Raw genomic sequence first — 23,137 nt, forward strand, 5'->3', positions numbered from 1 at the left:
AGAAGAAATTAATCGGAGAAGATTTCCACGTGAAAGAAGGCGGAGCCTCAGAGAACACCTAACTATTACATAATCACCACGGACCAATGGTAGTTTAAAGATGTTTACCAGCCAGAGTTAATTTTTCCGTAAAGTTCACTTTGGCAAGTTGTTTCGAACTCCTGAAATGAACACAAAGCGAAATTCAACATCTTTGTTGATCCTGGAACAACATTCCAATCAACCAAACAGATTTGAGGGACAAGTTTACTGTTTATGTCAAGTTTAGGCTTACAACCTGGGTGAGGTGCTTCCACAACAGTATTATTCAACTATCATTTCCCTCTGATTTTAGGGATATGTTATGGGTAGGGTTAGGTTTAGGGGTTGGGAAAAGGTTAGGACTAAATTTTCAGATAGGAATGTTGTTCCAGGATCAACAAAATATGTTGATCCAGGAACATGTCTTACTAGGCAAAATCACGGTGACCCTGGGACTTAAGTTACACAAATATATAATTAATTGTATTTTGATTGCAAAACATCAAACCAACAAAGAATCAGAAGTGACATCTCGATGTGGATGTATGAAACCATAGGAAAAGTCTTTGAACATTATTCAGTTTAAAAGCCACAAAAGGTCACAATTCTTTTACCTTAATTTTGTTGTCATATCATTCCTAGAATAGAAAACCTATAAAATGTTGTTTGAAAAGTGTGTTTATATAAATTGGTTTTATAATTTTATCATTTTCAATTGTACAATGTTTTTCTATGTTATGAAAGTATGTTTCTTATATGCTTGTTTTATTAAAACAAACAAACAAAAAAAAACAAAAACAAAAAAAAAAACATTATGTGAAACAAACAGATGCCCTGGCAAGTATATGTATATGTGTGTGTGTGTGTGTGTGTGTGTGTGTGTGTGTGTGTCAGCAGTCTTAGATAGATTTATGAGGCAAATATCAAACACATCCCCAGACTCCTCTCTATCTAAACACACACATACACATTTCTTAGCAACAATCTTAATAAAGAATACCGGATCTTTGTGGTTAGTTTACTTGCCTACAACTTCCAGGGTTTTTACAGTAGTAATATTTGTGAGCATTTAAATAGCGGTTTACAAACTACAAGACAAATGTTTCAGCAGAGAAAATACTGAAATGTGTTTTTAAGGAGGTTGTCTGTATTTGATTCATGAAAATAACACAAATTACAGTGAATTAATCAAAGCATGTCATGTACAGTATATCACAATAAAAACATTTTAAAGGCTTTTCTTTTCTATTTTCTGCCAGAGATTTGTTTCTGTTCCTTCACTTGATACTTTGTTAGACTTAACAGGTCGGTCTACTTGATGACGTCTTTTAAATGCCTTGTAGCTAAAGATCATATTTCTATGACGGAATAGAAGCAGGATTGAAGTCATATACAAGCAGTGTTTCAAGCTGAAGACATTCTCTGTTTGCTATATGGAGCCTGGGAAAATAAAGGATGTTTGCAGAGGTAAGGGCCTTACTGTTTGATCAGGTTATAAAAGGCCCATTCAAACTTCCTGTGAGACTTATCAAATATAATATCAGACCCAAAGTTTAAGACATACAGGAGCCAAAATTAACAGGGCTGTGCAAAAATGTGCAGTTTTTACCTTGAAGAGCTGTTTATTGCTTATCTCAACCTTAAAATGACTGTTGATACAGTTGTAATAAATAATATATATTTTTATTTTGAATAAAACCATTTTATTTTCATATCACTACACAATTTACAGAAGTGGACACACATGGACACATTTAGGTCAGGGTTTTTCAGGGTTCTCTAAACAGTTTAGAGAAAAACAGTGTAAAAAATGTCTAAAATGTAAAAGATTAAAATGAATAATTACATACATTGAAATAAATGAATTAAAATACATTTTGAATAAAATAAATAACAGAAATTAGATTAATATAGATTAGATTAAGTAAACAACAAAATGTTAAAATCAATAAATTTAACATTTAACATTAAAAAACTTGATGTAACTTATTTACTAAATATTTTCCAAATAATATGTTAATAGTATACAATTTAAATTAGAATATATAGCTGCTTTTACATTTTAGGATACAAGGATTGGTTGTCTTTGGCCTCTAAAAGATTGAAATCCCCTGGTTTTGGTTACCCAACAAAATATTTTCACAGTGCATCTTCAAAGTCTTTTTCACCTCAACAGTAAAACTGTCTAATTATGTCCAAATCTTTCTTGCTGCTTATCATTGACATGCTTCCTTTTATTACTCTGCTTGTTTATATCTTTATGTTGTTCTGTAAATTGCCTTATTGTATTACATGCATAATGTTCATAGAATTGTGTTCTATGGGACTCATAAATGTCTTGTTTATACAAATTACTATGGAGAACTTACGGTTTAGACTGCTTGAAACCACACCTACTCCAGCGTCATGTAAAAAGATATCAGATTACCAGCTAATGTGTACAAATGATATCACCTTTCTTCAGTTTCACTTCCTTTTGAATAGCTGAGTTCTCACTGTGCAAATCTAAATACTGTATAGACATTTAAATATAAGAAAAAGATAACTAAAGTCACATAACTCTTTTAGAACAGGTGCTATGATATAGATTAAAAGCAATGAGAAAAAAAAAAAAAAAAACTTTTGTGAAACCTATACAAAACCTACTATAACTCTTTTTTTTTAATTACCTCTGACATTAAAAATACGATGTGAATATATTATCATATCTTTAACCTTTTGGATAAGGTAATGATACTTACTAGCTTCGACAATTCTGGATTGTTGTTTACCATAAACTGAACACATGCTCCAACACATCGCACGCCCCTCCTACAACCAATGATCGCAGCGGGTTATTGTGACGTATGGACGTGGGCGTGCACAAATCCTTAGTTCTTATAAACGACTTAATTATTCATAAAGCTGACCAATTGAGCGGCGTATGTAAATATGGGAGGTTTAAATGTATTTGTAGGTTTATTCCAGGCAGGCACAGTGAATGAACGGTAGACTGTGTGGGTACTGCGACTGTGGGAAACAGACTCCTGAGTTCGTTTGTTCATAGGCAAATATTTGGATTCTGTTTCGTTGATAAACTAACTTTTCAAATCCACGCTTTGATCTTGAATTGACGTTCTACTTTAAGCCGAACTCGTCGGACATCATAAAGTTGGGGCATCCAGCTGACATCCATCGAGCAGACTTGTGTCTTCACCGGACTGATTTCGCCATGTCCTCCGCGGATGTGTCGGAGCAGAGCCGGCGCTGTTGTGTTTTGTCGTGGGAGCAGGTGCAGCGTCTGGACTCCATCCTGGGAGAGTGTGTCCCGATCCACGGGCGAGGAAACTTTCCTACACTTTCCGTTCAGCCACGACATATCGTACAGGTACTGGATCCAACCAATATAACACTATATGAAACCTCAGCTGAACTCTGTTCACCAAAAGAAGGAATGCAGTAAGAGATGTGGACTGAATTTTAATTACAAATTTTTAACGTAATTTGGAGGATTCCTGAAGGATCCTTTCTGACACAACACAAAATAGACATTTAGGACATAGGCTGAATTTTTTATTAATTTTAAAATATTAAAAAGTTAAAAATTAAATTTCTATTTTTCACAAAACAACATTTTATGTTTTATACAAGTGTATTATTTTATTACGTCTCGGTTAAGGGGTGTTAGGCCCTAAAGGTAGGCTGTATGAAGAAATATGATTAAAGACAGTGTATATTTAATACTCAAAAGTAGGCCTATTATTGTGTTGCAGGAAAGTTATGTTTCCTAAATGGAATTACCATGGCTACTAAACAGATATACTTGGAAACAGATAGGAAAGTTAGGATGTTTCTGTATTGCAATCTTGAAGGATTAGTTCACTTCAGAATTAAAATTTCCTGGTAATTTACCCACCCCCCATGTCATCCAAGATGGTTATGTCTTTCATTCTTCAGTCAAAAAGAAATGATGGTTTTTGAGGAAAACATTCCAGGATATTTCTCTATATAGTGGACTTCAACGGCTACCAATGGGTTGAAGGTCCAAATCGCATGATCCCAGCCAAGGAATAAGCATCTTATCTAGCTAAATAATCAGTCATTATCTTAAAAAAATAAATGATATACTTTTTAACCTCAATTGCTCATTTTGCACTAGCTCTGAGATGCGCCACGCATTACGTAATCACGTTGGAAAGGTCATGCATGATGTAGGCGGAAGTACCGAGCAAGTGTTTACAAAGCGAACGTGCAAAGACTAAGTCAAACGGCCTTTACACACACAAAAAAGGTAACAGTGATATCGGATGATTTTGAAGTTGGAGGAGAAAATGAGATGGAGTTTTTTCCAACTACATCACACGTGACCTTTCCAACATGATTATGTAATGCGTGATGCATTTGAAAATGACTGATCATTTCACTAGATAAGACCCTTATTCCACGGCTGGCATCGTGTAGAACCCTTTGAAGCTGCACTGAAACTGCAATTTGGACCTTCAATTTGGTAGCTGTTGAAGTCCACTATGTGGAGAAAAATCCTGGAATTTTTTCCTTAAAAACCATCCTTTCTTTTTGACTGAAGAAAGAAAGACATAACCATTTTGGATGACACTGGGGTGAGTAAATTATCAGGATTTTTTTTATTCTAAAGTGAACTAATCCTTTAATTCTTAACTTATTATTTGAAAAAGGTTTAAAGGTTTACAAATTCCTCCACCAAGTAATATGGTTTATTATCCAAACTGTAGGGTGTTTATGGTTGCCACGCAATGTAGAAACTTTGAATATGTGGTAATAGATATGGATTTATTGGCTATTTTATAATGAGCCTAATTAACATAGAGCAGGAAAAATTAGACTTATAAAATATGTATAAATCTATATAATTTATATAAATATTTAGCCTACATAAGGATCATTGTTTATGAAAAACAATTTGTTAATACATCCAGGAAATAATTGGATTATTAATTATCCTTGATGAATAAATGCACTTTTTGTTTATTTGACCAGCATAAAATGTTAAGTGGTAGATTATTTTCAAGTATAAGTTCTTAAGCATCTCATCTTCATATAAAATTTCATTGTGATTTGTCAGTTTCACAATGAGATGCCAAGAAGATTTTTTTCTTGTTTATTCTACTGTAATAGATACATTTTAGTTTTTGGAGTCAGTCATGACTTTTGCAGCCTTTCTGGAAAAGGTTTATGTGGCAGCTTTTCTTCCATACTGAATTCCAGCAGATATCAGCAGGTGTTTGTGCAATCAAATCACACAATTTAATCTGTTTAACATCCGGAGAAACTCTTAGTGAACCTGCTGTCTGCTGACTGATGCCTGAGACACTCACAAACGTCCCCTTCATGTTGAAAAACAAAATGTCATTCATATTATTTATGATAGCATGTCTTATTCCATGCACAAATATACACTTGCCCCTCAGCCCAATAACAAACTTATTTCAATTTGGAACAATAAACAGTAAATACACAAAACTGCACATGAACCTGTAAACACATTCTGGCTTAAGATTTTTTTTTTTTTTTTTTACTAACAGAGATAACAAAAACATTCAAAATGTTTGAAACTTATTTTTCTATAAACTTAAACATTTTAAATGTGATTAATGGACTAAAAGTCCTCTGTGTCAACATATATTTAATGACAATGCAGTATTTCCCTTCATTTAGCTTGTTTTATTTACAACCTCACTGCTGCAAGGAAGCCAGGTCAGACAATTAACTGTGAAACAAGATATATAGTATTTTTACCCAGCCGTATTAAATGGCTTATTCAAAATTAGGCCTCTCTCTCTGATGACATCACTGACCTCCAAATGAAAGTGCTTATTTCTCTACCATCTGGTTGTGTGGTTCTGCCTCTAATGTGAGAGCCACAGACAAGTCCACAAGCTTTAAGGATCTCATCTTTACTTAGATTTTTTGATTTATGAAAACTATTTACTTTTATTCTCAATAAAACCCTCTCGATAAGGTCAGTATTAATTTTTGCCTTGCCAAACATTGTTATCAACATTTCATGTCAATTTTATATTCTTGACACTTGGAATATGCATTTCAAATCAAGGCACTAATGTAATATGTACGGTACACATAGAACAGGCATTGCAGTTATTCTACAATTCATGGTGACAACCTAATAGTCTTTCATAGCCTGAATTTTGACTTGGCACAAGGTCTGGTTCACATTGCAGTTTAGGCTGGTTAGAAATGCCCACATAGACAGGAAGAAATCGTCTGACTGACATGTGAAGCAACCAACCACAATTCAACTTGTTTAGTGGTAGGTTTATCTGAAAATATTTCTGTGACACAATAATAGGCTTTAAGAAAAAGCAGCAATCTCTGAGAATATAAAGCATACACCAAAAACACCTTCATTACTGGCCATCCAATTTCGTCCATAAAATAACTGTCTATCCAAACGAAATAAGCACAGATTATTTCCCAGACAGAAGACAAACAATATACAGTTCTGCTCATAACTATGCAAATGCAATATGCTAAATGAATATCTTTGAAAGATTTGAATTCCACTGCTCATAGTACCAAAACAGAATCCTTTAAACATGATTTTCTTTCCTGACAGACTGATTACAAACCTGTTCATCCTGATCATGGATGTTAAGTAGAATTCTGACAATCTGATTGGAGCTTGCAGTTTTCACAAGTGGTTTGTCTATATAATAGTGGAAACCTTGAAGCAAACTTTTAGATTTGTTGGTCATCAGCCCTCAAGAAGGTTTTTTTTTATTTATTTTTATTTAATGTTTTTTTTTTTTTTTACATGGCATCAGTATTTGGTGTTGTTGTAAAGCATGTATCATTCTTATAACCAAGTGTAGAAAGAACTCTCAGACACAAATCACCACTATTTCATTTTTCTCAGTGGTATCATTACTGCATTGTTGCTTGGCTTACACTGGCCTGTTTAGCAGACAAAGTTGGCTTGTTTGTGGCACATAAGGTTAAAAGTGGATTAATCCTGTTGGAAACAGTAGACTTGTGGGCCGGAGCTGACACGGCATCCGTGTGGTAAAGAGGAGCCTGGTAAGTCTTTCTATTTGGCCAGAGTGTAAACTAACACCTCAGGATTACATTTTTTTTTTTTTTTTTTTCAATCTGAAAGGATACATAGACTAAGCCATTCCCATTGTTCCTGTCTTAGAACAGGTGCTTTTATGAGGATGTCTTAAAGGAATTCATCCCTCCAGCATGTAAAATAAACCTGGTAAAACCAGGGGCTGGAATGGGTTAGAGGTATACATTACACCATACACCCATACCTGCAGGGGGAGCTAATCAGCAGAGCCTTTTTAACATTCTTACAGTGTAAACTGTATCTTTTTTGGAAAATAGTAGTAATGTTGACCCCCTGATAACTTGTTTTAGTATAGTTCAAGAAATTATGGAGTCTTAAAGGGATAGTTCAAGTCATTGTTTAAGGCCCCGATATACTTAAAACGAAATCGAAGAACGAACTGATGTGACGTCATTTTGAACAAATTCATTTTGTGTTCTTTTTGGAAGTTCGAAAGCGAACTTTCAGTAAAAGTTCAGCTGCAAAATACCTTCGTACTACCATTGGTCCTTGACGATAACGTAATAGGAGGTGTGCGCTGAAGCCTTCGTTTGAAGTATATCGTAGCCTTTATTCACCTTCGTGTTGTTCAAAACCTGTAAGACCTGTAAGAACCTGTAAGTGTTCAGCAAAAAAAATCCTTCATTTTCACTGTTTCTCACACAAAGCAATCGTTTGACTTCAGAAAGCTAAAAAGCATGTGTTGTATGGATCACTTTTATGGTGCTTATTTGGAGCTCAACATTCCTAGTCTTCACAAAAAAAAAGAAAAAAAAAAAGGCATGGTTTGGAACAACATAAGGGTGAGTAAATGATGACAAACTTTAGCATTCAGTGGTTCAGTGTTTGGAAAATCAGATGAATGATTCTTTGGGCCTTCACCAACGAAGCATAGAACTGGTGTAATGGAAGTTATGTACATGTAACTGCTTAAGAGCTTATCCGAGCTTCAAAGAATTCCAAAGCATTTCAAAGATTCCATTGTGAATTCTTGGAAAAAATATAAAAATCAGGATAAAACTCTTAATAGTCTGGTCCAGTATACAGTGGATTCACTGACTCATTTCCTGAGCCTGGGCCAGTGTCAGAGACTCGTGAGTGGTTCATTCATCCCTTTGCATTTTGCAGTTCACAGTGAGACTGGCTGCCCAGAGTGGCTGTCTGTATCCAGGGGCCAATGATGTGCTGTTGGCCTGTTCCCCCACCTGAACCTGTAAAATGCTGTGTGGAAATTTGCCTTATGATCATCATACAAATAAAACATGAAACTTATCTTGGCCAGGTTGGAAAACAAAACAGGACATGCGTCACCAAGGCATTGTCGGCACCAGTCAGACCAGTGTGTTTGTGGCTTTTTTACAAGCATTCAACACAAGGTTAAAGGAAGTAGTCTTGTAGACTCTGCTATGCGTGATCACGTCCTGAGACATTTTTATAGAGTTGTTATTGAATTTTGAATTAAGCAAAATGTCACATCATGTATACACATTGGGTCTCATTCATGAAACCCGAGCAGAATGAATTTTTGTGTAAATTGTGTGTAAAGTGGTTCTGGCGTAAATTTTCGGATTCATTAAAATGTTCGTATTTTCCAAATGTTAGTTGGTACGAAAGAAATCTACACCTACTCCCAGCCATGCGTAAATAGTGCGTTTAACATCCGAACGTTTTGCTCATTAATAAGGCTGCATTTTAATTCACCTTAATAAGGTACATTACACAGCATTTTGATAAAAATATTATATATAGTAATTACATATGTTTTTTCTTTTTACTTTTATTGTGAGAGCCAGTATCTGCAAATGGAGCAATTTAATCAAATAATTAATTGATTTCAATAGGGCTGGGCAAACTAATGGCCCCTTAATTGTTATGGAAATTGTTTCCTATAAAATGGCCAAAATCCTTTGTTTGGTAATATGATGCCCATATATAGTTGTCAGTTCGATTTAATGGGCGGGATTTATGGTAATTGAGAATGAGCGTGCACGCGCGTCCCATTTACGACTGATTGGAATTCATTAATACACACACATCACTTCTGACGTTTACGAAGTATTTGTGAATCAGGAGAAGAGTTTTCGGGAAGGTCTCTTTACGCGCAAATCACTAACATATTTACTCGTATATTTACGAATGTTTCATGAATGAGACCCTTTGACTTTAAGTTTTGTCTTTAGAGCAAACTTATGAAAAAGATAAGAACATTCTTAAGACATGTTTTTGGGAATACAGAATATGCTGAACTTTATTCTTAAATTAGAAAATAGAAATGTTATTTTTATTTTAAGAAAGAAAAAAAATTAAGTTTAAACAGAAGTCAATATGAATGTAGTTTTTTTAGCCACTATTGGCCTGTTGCACAAAGCTGGTTTAAGTTGCTACCCAGGTAAGTTCAAGATTAGTTTGAGCAAACTCTAGTTTTTCGGGCTTATGAAGGTGGATTGGTTTTTAGCGGGTTTCATTGCTATGGTAACTTGCTATGGCTAACCTGCTCCGGAGCAGGTTTTATTCTGATTTAGAGATCACAAACCCAAACTCGACCAATCAGCTGTGAGTAAAGTGACATGTATCTGATGCAATAAAGCCACTCCCCCTGTATCTCGTTCCAAATTAAATCAGTTTATAGTGAAACAATATAGAGAAAAAATTGCTCAACATTTGCTGTTACTTATTCATTATATTTAAATTAAATAAATTAAAGTTATGAATAAAACATGACATATTCATATAATTAGGCCTATTATATTAATTGACAATATTAAACTCTGCTTTTAAATGAAAATAAATATGATAAATGCATAATATATAAGGCTTTTAAACCGATTATTTCTTTATTCTTTTGAGATCTTTGTGAAACTATATTAATTATTTGGTCTATTTGTTTGATTCACATGCATTGATATAGTCATATTTTCTTTCAGCTGCCTCCTCAAACTTCCACTGCATCAGTGTTTATTCCTGCTTTGTAAATGCGTTTAATTTCATATTTTCATAACGATCTCTTTATTAATCTTTGGAAGAGACATGAATTGCGCGGCTCTCTAGCGAGAAGTGAATCAAACTGACATTCTCCTTGTTCCCTGTGATTGGCTGTTTGCCGCACGTGTCACACTTTCAGGTGCACGCGCTTAGCAAACTCTGGATTAAACCTGAGTTGACAGAGAAAGTTTATACTGAGCGTTGTGCAACCTTTGATCCTGATCTAAACCAGGTTGGATTTATCTGGATTTGTCAACTCCAAACATACTCTGAAACTCAGAGTTTGTTTAACTAGCTTCATGTAACAGGCCACATCTGTCTGAAAGTGTTTGGTTACCAATGTAAATAACTGGAAAAAGCTTTCTTTCTTTTTTCAAGGTCATTATAATTCCATTGTGGAAACTGATCTGAAAGTTTCAATATATGTCCTGACCCCTGTATCCCAGAAATTCAACATTTGTTCTGGAGCATAGTGTCATTTTTCATCTTAAGTACTTTTCCAGTGTTTCATAGTTTGTTTTTTTTCACCTGGTCATTTTTAGACAAGTTGTCAGAAGTGTGCAGACAGATATGATGAAATAAAAGCCTGCCATTTAGATCCTGAGAGGTACAGACACTGCTTATAACTGAGCAGACAAATAGGTCAACCAATATCATGTGTTGTGATGTGTAGAAAATGTGCAAGCCTACCTTCATAAATCAGACTGAGACAAAGAGAAAGAAAAAAAAGTGGAACAAACAGTACATAGCAGTGCACCGTAACACTTTAGTAACCGCATAGCAATATTCTACAACCTAGAGCACCTTAGCAACCACATAGCAATGCACTAAAAGCCTCTTGTATCCCCCTAGACATAACAATGGTCTGAAAAACGATCCACAACACCCCTAGTATCATGGCGGTGACTTTTCTTCTCCACTGGATTTTTTTGCAGCTGATCCTCTTGATATTTACACAGTTAGGAATTCAGAAAACATTCATTTAGATTGAAGGAAAAAGTATCCATGTAAACATAGCTAGTGACATCTCTTCTGGTCTGGCCAGGCACTGAGGAAATCCAGAACCTCCACAGAACTAGACTTTCACAAAAACTCAATGTGCCAAGTCAGACTAAGTCACATCTTTGACTTTTCAAATGTCAAGTTAATAGGAGCTCCTCCATTTCCTCGTTGCTCTATGATCACTAATATAATGGTCCATTTATTTTATAAATGGTTCTGTCTTAATAAATGTTTTCTATAAGTTGATGTAATTTAGCTTTGGAATCTTCTTGGATGGCTTCTCTCTCTCCCTCTCTCTGTGGGTATTTGAGAGAAAAAATGTACAGATGGAGTAATAAAGGGTCAGAAAAGCAAGAAAGCTGTCAAGAGCTTTTAAACAAATACCAACAGTGACCTGTCATCTTCCAGGGCTAATCCGCATGCTTTAGGAAAACCAAATCCCTCCTCTAGAGAAGTTACATCTCAGTTCTCACCTGTGTCCAATCTGGTAGAGGTGTGTGTTTCTGAGAACTCTAAGGTTGTGTGAAAAAGCTTACTAAGATTACACTGCAGCACTTCATGAACCTGAGAAAATAAAAGTTGCCATTACCTAGTATGTCAAACCAACTTAATTCCTGTTCCTCTTGAATGTTTAGACTGGTAGTGCCTTTGAGGATAACAATTTTCCTATGTCACTAGTCACTATGCAGGAACTACTAGTGATCAGGACCATTATTCTAAAGTGAAAAACATTTTTTTTTTTCACTTTAAAATAATGTTTCAGATCACTTGTAGAATGACTAGGTACTTGAGTAATTAGTGATGCATTTTATGACCACGTTGAGAGTAAAAAATTACAATCTTCAAGAACTACTAGTGATGTGGACCATTATTTTAAAGTGAAAAAGATGTTTTTCACTTTAAAATAATGGTCCTGATCACTAGTAGTTCCTGCATAGTGACTAGGTAACACTTGAGTAATTAATGATGCATTTTATGACCACGTTGAGAGTAAAAAAAGACAATTGCTCACATCTCAGACACTTTAATGTTGCGATTAGTAATTAATTAGTAACTCTTTATAATTTGTCATAGTTACCTATTAGTTCTTAATGATGCCAATCTCATTCTCTAATTATTGATTAACTAATAAGGAACTATCTTAGTCCTAAATTTGATATTACTTACTGATTAGTTAAGCTTGTTTCTATATTAGTAAATAGTAGTAGCTGAAGTGTTAATGTAGTACTACTCATTAGTCCTGCATTACTTCCTGCATAGTTACTTATTAATGGCGGACCATTATTCTAAAGTGTTACCATTTTTTTTTTTTTTTTTACTTGTGCTTTTTGGATGCCCAATTGCTGTTGTGGCAAATCATTTCAAACAAGGTACTGTATGACCAGGGTCATATTGGATTGGAAGCCCATCATTCACAAAGTTCTATGCATTCATCACCACCTACATGCTTATTTATTGCATATTTTGGCTTAATTGATAATGCTTTTTAAGACCAATATGAGAAGGGAGTCTGAACGATTCAGACAGTGTACACATGCTTTCCTTTGGGATGAATAAAGCCTGGTTTCTCGTCAGTGTCACGCGAACCGCTGCAGGCACATGAAGTGTGTTCCGGTTCAGAGATGCACAAAAGCACAGAGCGTATTATATGCTCAAGTTTGCAGAGACCACAAAACGTATCCGCTGAGTTCCAGAGTCCATGAAACCAGTCTTGGACCAGATTCAGTCACTATAACACTGTCTTAAATATTCCATTCTCTTTAATAAAGTTTCAGGAATCTATATGAAATTTGTAAAAAAAAAAGTTTGCTTTGTCTCTCCTTCATGTGTAGGTGGTGCGAGCTCGTCTAGAGGAGCGAGGTGTAGCGGTGCGTGATGTGAAGCTGAACGGCTCTGCTGCCAGTTATGTGCTCCACCAGGACACTGGCCTGGGCTACAAGGACCTGGACCTAATCTTCGGCCTGAGTCTGACTGATGACAAGACCTTCCGCCTGGTGAAGGATGTGGTTCTGGACAGCCTCCTGGAGTTCCTGCCCGCCGGCGTGAGCCGGGACCGCATCACCGCCCTGACCTTAAAGGAAGCGTACGTGCAGAAGCTGGTGAAGGTTTGCAATGACACGGACCGCTGGAGCCTCATCTCACTTTCCAATAACACTGGCAAAAACGTGGAGCTGAAGTTTGTGGACTCTCTGCGACGACAGTTTGAGTTCAGCGTGGACTCATTTCAGATCGGTTTGGACTCACTGCTGCTTTTCGACCGCTGCTCCGAGACGCCCATGTCCGAGAGTTTCCATCCCACTGTTCTCGGAGAGAGCATGTATGGAGACTTTGAAGAAGCGCTAGGACACCTACATGCCAAAATCATCGCTACGCACAGCCCTGAAGAAATCCGTGGAGGTGGGCTCTTAAAGTACTGCCACTTGCTGGTAAGAGGCTTCCATCCAGCCTCCGAGGCGCAGATGAAGACGCTCCAGCGCTACATGTGCTCACGCTTCTTCATCGACTTCCCTGACATCAATGAGCAGCAGAGAAAGCTGGAGGCGTACCTGCAGAACCACTTTAACGGCATGGAGCACAAGCGTTACGATTGTCTCGTGACTCTCCATCAAGTGGTAGATGAAAGCACCGTATGTCTCATGGGCCATGAGCGGAGACAGACACTCGCGCTCATCTCCTCTCTTGCACTACGCGTGCTGGCTGAACAGAACGCAATTCCTGCACTGTCTAATGTTACGTGTTACTACCAACCAGCTCCCTATGTCAGAGACGTCAACTTCAGCAACTACTACATAGCACATGTGCATTCGCCCATTTCCGCCTGTAACAGCTCCTATCAAACATGGCTGCCTTGTAGCTGAGCCAGGAAGGGACCAAAACACTTCTGGGGAATATTTGCAGTCTTCAGATGGTCGTTAATATGTCACATTTCACCTCAATATCAAGAGAAAAAAAGAAAGTATATTTTGCAAAAAGAAATTCTAATTTCTCGGTTGTGATTTTTATTACGTTCTAATTGATTTTTACTTTATTACTGTGAAAATTTACGTATTTGTTTATTTAAATCAACAAACATTCAAGTGCAACTAATCAGTCCCACCAGGATATCGCAATTTTTTTTTTTTTGCGATCAAAATGACAGAAATTTGCGAAATATTTATGATGTTTTATTTATAATTAGCACACCACATTTACCAGATTATGTATTATGTTAGATACACAATAGTCATAGATGAAACAAAGAACAAACAAAATGCATAAATCTTGTTTATTTTGGTCTCTTACCAAATTCTGATACATTTTAACTATAGACATCATATAGACATTTTTTTTTCCAGGCTTAGAAAGGGGGATATTTAGTGTGGTGCACAGCCTTATTACACAAGTCTAACTGTGTACTATCTAGCTTTTAATAACATGATCACTTAGGAAGGGCAATATGACCAAAATCTTAGGCAAACCACAGTAAAACAAATACTTGCCTTTAAGTAAAAAATTCTCAATTAATAAATAATAAAGTAAACAGTCAGTAATATAATTAGAACAAAGAAAATGAAATAGGATAAATAAATACTTAAATTATAGACCTATATAGACTTTAGAAAACATTAATTGTCATAAAAATATTACAATAACAAAACAATCTTTATGGTTTTACAATTTAATAACAACTTAATTTTCTTTATGTAAAATATAATTTTTTTCCCCTTGTGATTTTGGGGTGAAATATGACCCAGTCATGTTTTTGTCAAGTGTCATGAGACTCATGATCCAATTATATATATATATATATATATATATATATATATTTGCAAAATTGGAGACCAGAAGTGAGATACTGTGTCTTTATATGGATGCTATCAACTCTGCTGTACTGGAAAACTCAAAATGCTTTAAATTGCTCCAAGTCCACTCAAAAACATTTTGTGAGGATTTTTTTCCAGTGCAGATGAAACAATAACAATGAACATTAAGGGGAAATGTCTAAAAGCACTTCTCTTCTCTACATTCAAGTGTAACCCATTCATGTTTTATAAGTTAAATGTTTTTAAGCTATGAAACACAGCTTTTGTTGAAGTTATGAAAAATGAAAAAATCAAGAAAAGCAGTAAAACTGGAAGGATGTTCAATTCTGATGATTTCGTACTTGATTTCCTTCCTTATTTGAAAAACTGAGGACCAAAGACTGTAGATGTAGCAGTTTAAGTGGAATGTTACTTCTTTGACTTCAAGTGCCTAAAAACCAACTACAAACTGAAATGTATGTAAATTAAAAATGTTAATTGTTTTGTTCTCTGGGCTACTGTATAGTACAGTATTTTTATTTTCAGGGTCAGGGCATTTCCTTTACAAATCATTAAAAAAAAAAAAAAGCTGAATCCGCTCCTAGTCCTTTTCCCTGTATCTGTAGAAATGTATGCGCACAAATGTGTTTAATAGAGGAGTTTGATAAGTCAAAGATGTAGTGGTTTGATCTATGTAAAGGTTAATATCACAGGGGGAGAAACAAACAGTGCATGCTCTGTATTTTTTTGTCCACATTACCCAAGCGTAATCAAGTAAATCTCATCAAGAACAAGTAATGTTTAACAGCATTTTGCAGTAACTTATGCAAAACAATCAATCACAATAAAAATTAAGAGTAGGTCCTTAAATAGACTGAAATAAACTACTTTTGTTGTTTTATTATTGAATACAATAACATTCTGACAAGTGCTAAGGAAATGTCTAAATATTTTTGGGGACACTGTATAGGTCTATGGGACATAGTGGGTTTATATCTCTCATTGACTCTAACAGGGCAGGTTGTGCTTGTGTTGCGCTCATTGTTGCTGAAGTCACAGCTGATGAACAGCTGTTAGGAAAGCAGTGAATGTGCTTGCTGAATATGCAGTTTAGAAACAGACGCACCACATGTTGTATTTTCTGTATATGCTTCAGGCCATTATTCAAGCACTGGTGTCATGGTACGTAATGTACTACTGACTAATATTATTCAGCGTGGCAAAAAGGAAGCTGTGCCATGGGCTGTTCGTAAACTGAGATTTCAGGTGTGTACAACATGTTTTCATGGATGGATAATTGGATATTTATGGCTCTTAACCCTTTTGGAAAAAAAGTGCACTTAATTGTATTGAATGTGCACTTGTAGTGTACTTCAAATTTAAAAAAAAATGTATATTAAAAAAATCTACTTGGAGATAATTAATGAAATAAAAGGTAATTTAAGGAGAGTACACTTTGATATGCTTCTTAACACACTTAAGTACACTTTTAGTGCACTTTGTAATAATGTTAAATTAAATGTTTTACTTTAAAACATGTTTCAATAATTTTTTGTTGTGTTGACTAACATACTGAAGCAAATGTAAAGTACTTGATTATAATAAGTGTAGTGTGTTATTCAATATTAAATTTAAAGTTAATATATTTTAAATGTACTAAATTGCAAAATTATTACAAATGTGTAATCACGAATATATTTAAATACATAGAAGTTTCAATAGAATGACATTAAAGTATATCTTAGTTGCTTGTCAGTATATTCGGTGGTACATTTGACCCATTTCAAGGAAAATAGAATTATGAAATTACATATAAATATGTGCTTAAGTCCTACTTAAGTACGTTACATACACTATAAAGTTAGACATGCTCTTAAGTGTTTGAAAACATTACATTCTATTCACACTTAAAGGGTTAGTTCAACCAAAAATTTAAATTCTTCTTCGCTCTGTCATTAATTACTCACCCTCACGTCATTCCACACCCGTAAGGCCTTCGTTCATCTTCAGAACACAAATTAAGATATTTTTGATTAAATCTGATGGCTCAGTGAGGAGCAATTAACAATTTACACTTCTAGATGCCCAGACAGGTACTAAAAACATATTTAAAACAGTTCATGTGAGTACAGTGGTTCAACCTTAATATTATAAAGTGACGAGAATACTTTTTGCGCGTCAAAATAATGACTTTTCAACAATACATAGTGATGGCCGATTTCAAAACACTGCTTCGAAGCTTTACGAATCTTTTGTTTCGAATAAGTAGTTCGGATCGCTTATCAAACTACCAAAGTCACATGAACTATTGAAATTGCGAAACACTTATGACATAAAGAATCCTCGTTTACTGAAATCACATGACTTTGGCGCTCCGAACCACTGATTCGAAACAAAAGATTCGTAAAGCTTCAAAGCAGTGTTTTGAAATCGGCCATTTCTAGAGATTGTTGAAAAGTCGTTTTTTTTTTTTTTTTTTTTTTTTTTTTGTGGTGCATAAAAAAATATTCTCATCACTTTATAATATTAAGGTTGAACCACTGTAGTCACATGAACTGATTTAAATATGTTTTTAGTACATTTTTGGACATCTTAAAGTGTTAATTATCTTGCTGGCATTAGAAGCTTTACCGAGCCATCGGATTTCATCAAAAATATCTTAATTTGTGTTCCGAAGATAAACAAAGGTCTTACGGGTGTTGAACGGTATGAGGGTGAGTAATAAATGACATAATTTTCATTTTTGGGTGAACTAACCCTAAGCGTATTCTATTACAGTATATTATTATTATAATACAGTAAGTGCTCTTTTTAGAAGTATGCTATAAAGTGTACTTTTTTTTACAAGGAACGGCAATCACTGCATTCTTCATATTGATGATTGTATGCCTTTCAAACCACTTATTCTTTAGCTGTGCCATACTGTATATATTTTTTAGTCTTTATAAACTTAAAAACTACTTTAGTTAAGATTGTGAAAATCTTTTTGAAAATCCCTTTGATTATACATCAGGTAGAAACTGACAGTGATGACGTCAATGTAATTTGCATCCTAAAAAGTCTTTTTTTTTTTTTTTCTTTTCAAGATTATTATTTCTAAAGTCATGCAGTGTCTAAATTGCAAATTAAAGATGAACATGCAAATTTCATGTCAACATGTTAACACCAAAGTCCATACTAAACACAAAATACTGTATTTAAGAAGAAAGTGCACCTGGCAGCTATAATAAAATGACATATCAAACAAAATGATGTGCAGAGGTTTTTACCCAACAACATTTAAGTGTTTAATCCACTGTGGCTGTTTTTACATGACATCAAATGTGAGAAAAGTCAGAGCTTTCATAAAATTTCTAACTTAATTACAAGATTTTTTTTTCTACTCGGAAACTCTTAATTACGGTAATTCCAAAATGACGCACACTGGGCACAGAAACCTCCTTTATTTATTCATCTTTACTGAATAGTTAGGGTTAACAACTTGTCAAACTATAATTTCTCTGCCTTTCAAGCACTGGTGTTTGCTTCAGGAAATCAAGTCTATCTGGTTGTTTAAGGATCTCGCAACATCTCATCTCAGTAATACACACACACACACACACACACACACACACACACACACACACACACACACACACACACACACACACACACACACACACACACACACACACACACACACACACACACACACACACACACACACACACACAAAATAGCAATAAAAGTCGGGAACTCCTAGTTTCTGTCCTAGTTTCATCCATCACAGAAGTTGTGAATGTCATAGAAAAACAAATAAGGGGAAAGACAGACTGGTGAACTACACAGAACATATCTTATTTCTTAAACAAGTTAATGATTTCTGGGCAACAAAGGCCATGTCCCCTTGACTTACTGTAATAACACAGTGTGAGTTATAGAATATGGAACTGCAATTAATAGAGGAACAGTAAAAACCACTTAGAGAAAAAAAATCTGGTTAGTGGGGCGTCTTGACCATTCGAGTGTGACAGATCGTTCCCTGTGATATTAATTTAAGACTCTTATGGGAAGCATGAATAAAGCTTGCTGTCAGATTGATGTCAGATTCAGACAGCCGTGCATGTGTACCATGAAGCATGGCCTGCTGTGACAAACGTTTGATAACTGTTTCTAAAATGATAGGATTGAAGCTTTTTTTGATTACTCAGTCCAAATATTTCTATTCAGAAATGTTCACAAGCAATGGAATCATGATGTAAATCATGAAACTGGCTGTTTGTGGAAACAAAAAGGGCCCTCAAGGGAGCAATGCTAAGATGGAGGACCAGATGCTTTGCAGTTCAGGATATTTTTACTTGCCTGCTGCTGTTTTCTGCAAGCGGTGTAAATGACAGTTGACAAAGAAAGAGTTGCACAGAGGCATCTGGTTAATATCTGTCTGAGATTAAAAAATCACGCAACAGAATTAGCCAGCGTAGGGTGGAGCGCATCGTATTTCTGTACATCTGTGTGTTTCTTTTTCCATATTCCTCTTTCTCTGTCTGGTTCTAGAGACTAATTGGGTCAGAACATGATTCACAGTTTCAGATCTGACAGGGAAACGTGCAGAACACTCTCAAAGTGACAACAAGACTGAAAAGAACAGCCTATTGGATGCAAAGCTTTGGAATTGGTATATTGTTCCACCAATATGACCAGCATGAACTGGTCAAAGTTGGTCTTCAGCAGGGAAATCCATGATATTTCTTAGCTAGAGATACATTAGCTCCATTTTGTGTTTCTGTCTCTGTTGTTTGTCCATACTAAACCACTGTCTCTGTTGTCTATGTCTGTCCATTTTGTTCCTCATGTTTTTCTTCTTTAAATTACTTGTTTGGCATTCTTATTTCTAAAGATCATGCATTAACATTGAATGACAGAACAGGGCTTGTTTCTGATCTATTGTTTGAAGAAATCTCTCCTGGCTGTCACATTGTTTAAAGTTTCAATTAAAGACGGAACAAAAAAAGTTAGTTTAGCTTTAATTTCATCCAATTATATTGCCTTTATGAACACTTTATGAAAGTGGAATTGATGATTATGACACTATGATTAGCCTAATTGGTGTAATTTGGCTCTGGCAAAGAAAAGCACAGGTGTACAGGTATAGTATACTCCCTTTTCATGTTAATGCAGCTGATCCAACACAACCACAGAATACCAGTCATAGAATATTATCATCCTGTTTTGGGTCAGTACAATTTATTTTTCAAAGAAATAAATACTTTTAAATCTTAGGGAAAAAAGTTCAGTTTCCACAATAATGTAAAGCACCACAACTGTTTTCAACATTGATAATAAGCAATGTTTTTTGATTCAGAATATCAGAATGATTTCTGAAGGACCTTGTGACATTGAAGATTGGAGTAATGGCTGCTGAAAATTAAGCTTTGCCATCAGTGGAATAAATTACATGTTAAAATATGTTAATATTTAATAACAGTTGTAATAATATTTCAAAATATTATGCAAATAAATGCAGCCTTGGTGAAACTTTTCAAAGGTAGTGTACACAAATCACATGAAATGTTAGCTCACATTTGGATTTATGACTAGTTTTTGTCATCCACATGTTGAAACAGCAACAGATAATTCAGGAAAGCATTTAACTGTTTACTCAAAGCATCAAAAAAGTTGTAGAATGAACTGAGTAGTTGATGCAACCCTTACTGCTGTAAAAAAGCTTTTATAACAAACATATCAATGACATTAGACATCACGTATCAACAGCTGACTTGCGGGGTATTGCAAAACAGAGCAGCAACCTATGAACCCTGCACCATCTGTCTGTTGTCACACTTAAAATTCATATTTTCATTTTAGGATGGCATGGACTTGTTAGTTTTAGGACAGTGGGACAGTGGGAGTGAGAAACTTAAAGTAAATTCACCATTTCAGCCAAGTTGCATAATCAACTCCCACTTTATGGCCATTTCTTTCTTGTGTTGATAAGAAAAATCGGATCATTGATCTGTACAATAGGGAAGAAGTGGTGTCGACTTTCTGCAACCACTTGGGTGGGCGACTCCAACCAGTCTATCAGCCATTATTTTATGAATTGTCATTTTTGCAGTCGGAGTCACTGTGACTGAAGAGAAGATTGGCACATGTGTGTGTGTTTAGTGGTAAAAAACATTCATTCTTTGTGGAATGTGGAGTTTGATGACTTTTCCATGCATTCGGTGAGGGAAGACACCTGTAATGACATGCAGAGGAATTCCCAGATGTGTGTGTCTGTGTGTGTGTGTGTGTGTGTAAGAGGGAATCTTTCTTCCCATGGCAACGAGAACCAAAATGTTTCAGCGCTCACCCCTCATCCCACTTTAGAGCATTTGAAGTGGTTGCCAGGGTAACCAAGCCAAGGAAAACAAACAAAACAAAATAACAAACAGACTAAACAACACCAAAACTATTCAGTCAAATTAGTTTAGTTTAAAACATACTATGGGTTGCTAGGACATTCTTTCTTTAAACATACTTTTTGATGAGCACCATACCTGCCATTATGATTTCTCTTTTTAAGGTCAAAGTTCACAGTTTCTGTTGACTTTTAGCTTACTGACATTAACCGAAAAGATAAATGTAAGGAAAAAATGTAAATGTTCTAGTGCTCTGGTTTGAACTTTTGACCTCATTACCTCTGACTTACAGTCTGGTTCAGTTTGGCGCTAATTCTGGCTAAGAACCATCAGCCTCGACAGAAAGAGTTTGACTGCATCCAAAAGCTTAGGGTCGTGACATACCAAGCCGACGGAGCGTGTCAGGCTATTTCTTGTGGTGAGTTCCACACGTCAGCTGTAATCTGGCTCACGTCGGCGGGAGTTCACCCGATTCAGCGTGTTGAATCAGCGTTATGGTCGTCGGTGAGAGAGATTACTCTGGCAGTTCAGTTTAGTGGATAAAAGCGAAAGTGATGAAAGCAAGCACAGAAATAAAGATGGCTCAGACAGAATGCTGTTCTAACTTTACATGCAAATATTTTCATAACATCGTAAGCTGCCTAGAATGAAGAATATGATTAGCATGATTGATATTTAAAATTTGCATATCTGCATACCTAGTTTCAGTTTCCCTTTATGAATGATAAATATAGAATATTGATACCTGCTGATATAGACAGTTATAGACACTGGTTCCCTCCAGTTCCTCATCTCCTCCTCTAGTGGTTCCATCCTTTATGTTGGATTTGGCACAATCTTTCAGTCACCAGCTCTGCCTCAGAGAGTGGATCACCAGGCTTTGCCTCGAGCTGCTGATCCTCATGAAACTACTCCACATTGGACCAACGACTCCACCTTGGCTCCTTGCCCATTCGACTTCACCAGGTACTTTTGTCCTCAAGGCTCCACCAGGTTCTTTTGTCCCCCTGGCTCCACCTTGGTCAGACGTCACTCTGCCTGCTGCATGGATTTCCAGGACATTTGCTGCGCTCTCCGTTCCTCCACCCCTATGGCTTTGTCGGGGTCTGCCTTCCCTCCATCTCCGCCTTGGCCCTCAGTTGTTCACCTCAGTTCTCCGGTACCCTGGTTCCACCTTGAGTGCTCTCGTTGCTGTGGCTCTGCCTAGGCATCTGGATCCTGTGGTGTGGTCCGATCTCGCCATCACTTCAGGTTTGCCTGGGTCTCCAGATGTTGTGGCTCCATCGCTGCTGGGCGGGCCACTAACTCCCACCATCGATTCTGCCGTGGGCCTTTCTATCTGGGCTCAGAGATTCCACCTGCGTCATTACACCAGTGCCTCTTCCATGACTCCTCCCACCATCGTCATTGCCATTCCGCCATAGGAATCTTCAATCTCCTCTGCTCCACCAGGGAAATACAACTCTCCTCCACTCTTATAAACTTTATTTCTTACCTTTGTCATTTACGGCACCAGGAGATGCCTTCTGGAAGGGAGGAGTTCTGTTACGTGCTGCCTTAGTTTTGGTCTCATTATCTGTCAGTATGTTTATTCACCTGTTTTCCAGTGTTCCTGTTTTTCTCATTTTGTAATGATCGGGCAAATTGGTTGGGTTAGACGATTTAAAATGCGATTGTATTATGTGTGAGATCATTATTGGTTAAAAGAATGAGACATAAAACGGAGAGAAGTTTAAAAAAGATTGGTGTATTTACAATATTCCCCAGAGACTTTAAAACGACACTCACATTTAAGTCCTAATGTGAGTGTCCACCAGTCTATGGTAGTGATAATCCAAAGGTCTGTAAAGTTGTGACTGGAGAGGTAAGTCCGTAAAATGGAAACT

At 36.1% G+C, this 23,137-nt stretch overlaps 1 protein-coding gene across 1 annotated transcript; it reads left to right on the top strand.

Moving 5' to 3' along the window:
- Nucleotides 1–3,002: 3,002 nt before the first annotated feature.
- Nucleotides 3,003–16,313, top strand: tent5bb (terminal nucleotidyltransferase 5Bb). The gene is made up of 2 exons (XM_067411308.1): nucleotides 3,003–3,388; nucleotides 12,922–16,313. Exons 1-2 carry the CDS (start codon nucleotides 3,233–3,235, stop codon nucleotides 13,945–13,947), a joined length of 1,182 nt encoding a protein of 393 aa, XP_067267409.1. The 5' UTR covers nucleotides 3,003–3,232; the 3' UTR covers nucleotides 13,948–16,313.
- The last annotated feature ends 6,824 nt before the right edge of the window (nucleotides 16,314–23,137 follow it).

Source organism: Chanodichthys erythropterus, chromosome 15 (assembly GCF_024489055.1).
Source record: "Chanodichthys erythropterus isolate Z2021 chromosome 15, ASM2448905v1, whole genome shotgun sequence".
Lineage (NCBI taxonomy): Eukaryota > Metazoa > Chordata > Actinopteri > Cypriniformes > Xenocyprididae > Chanodichthys > Chanodichthys erythropterus.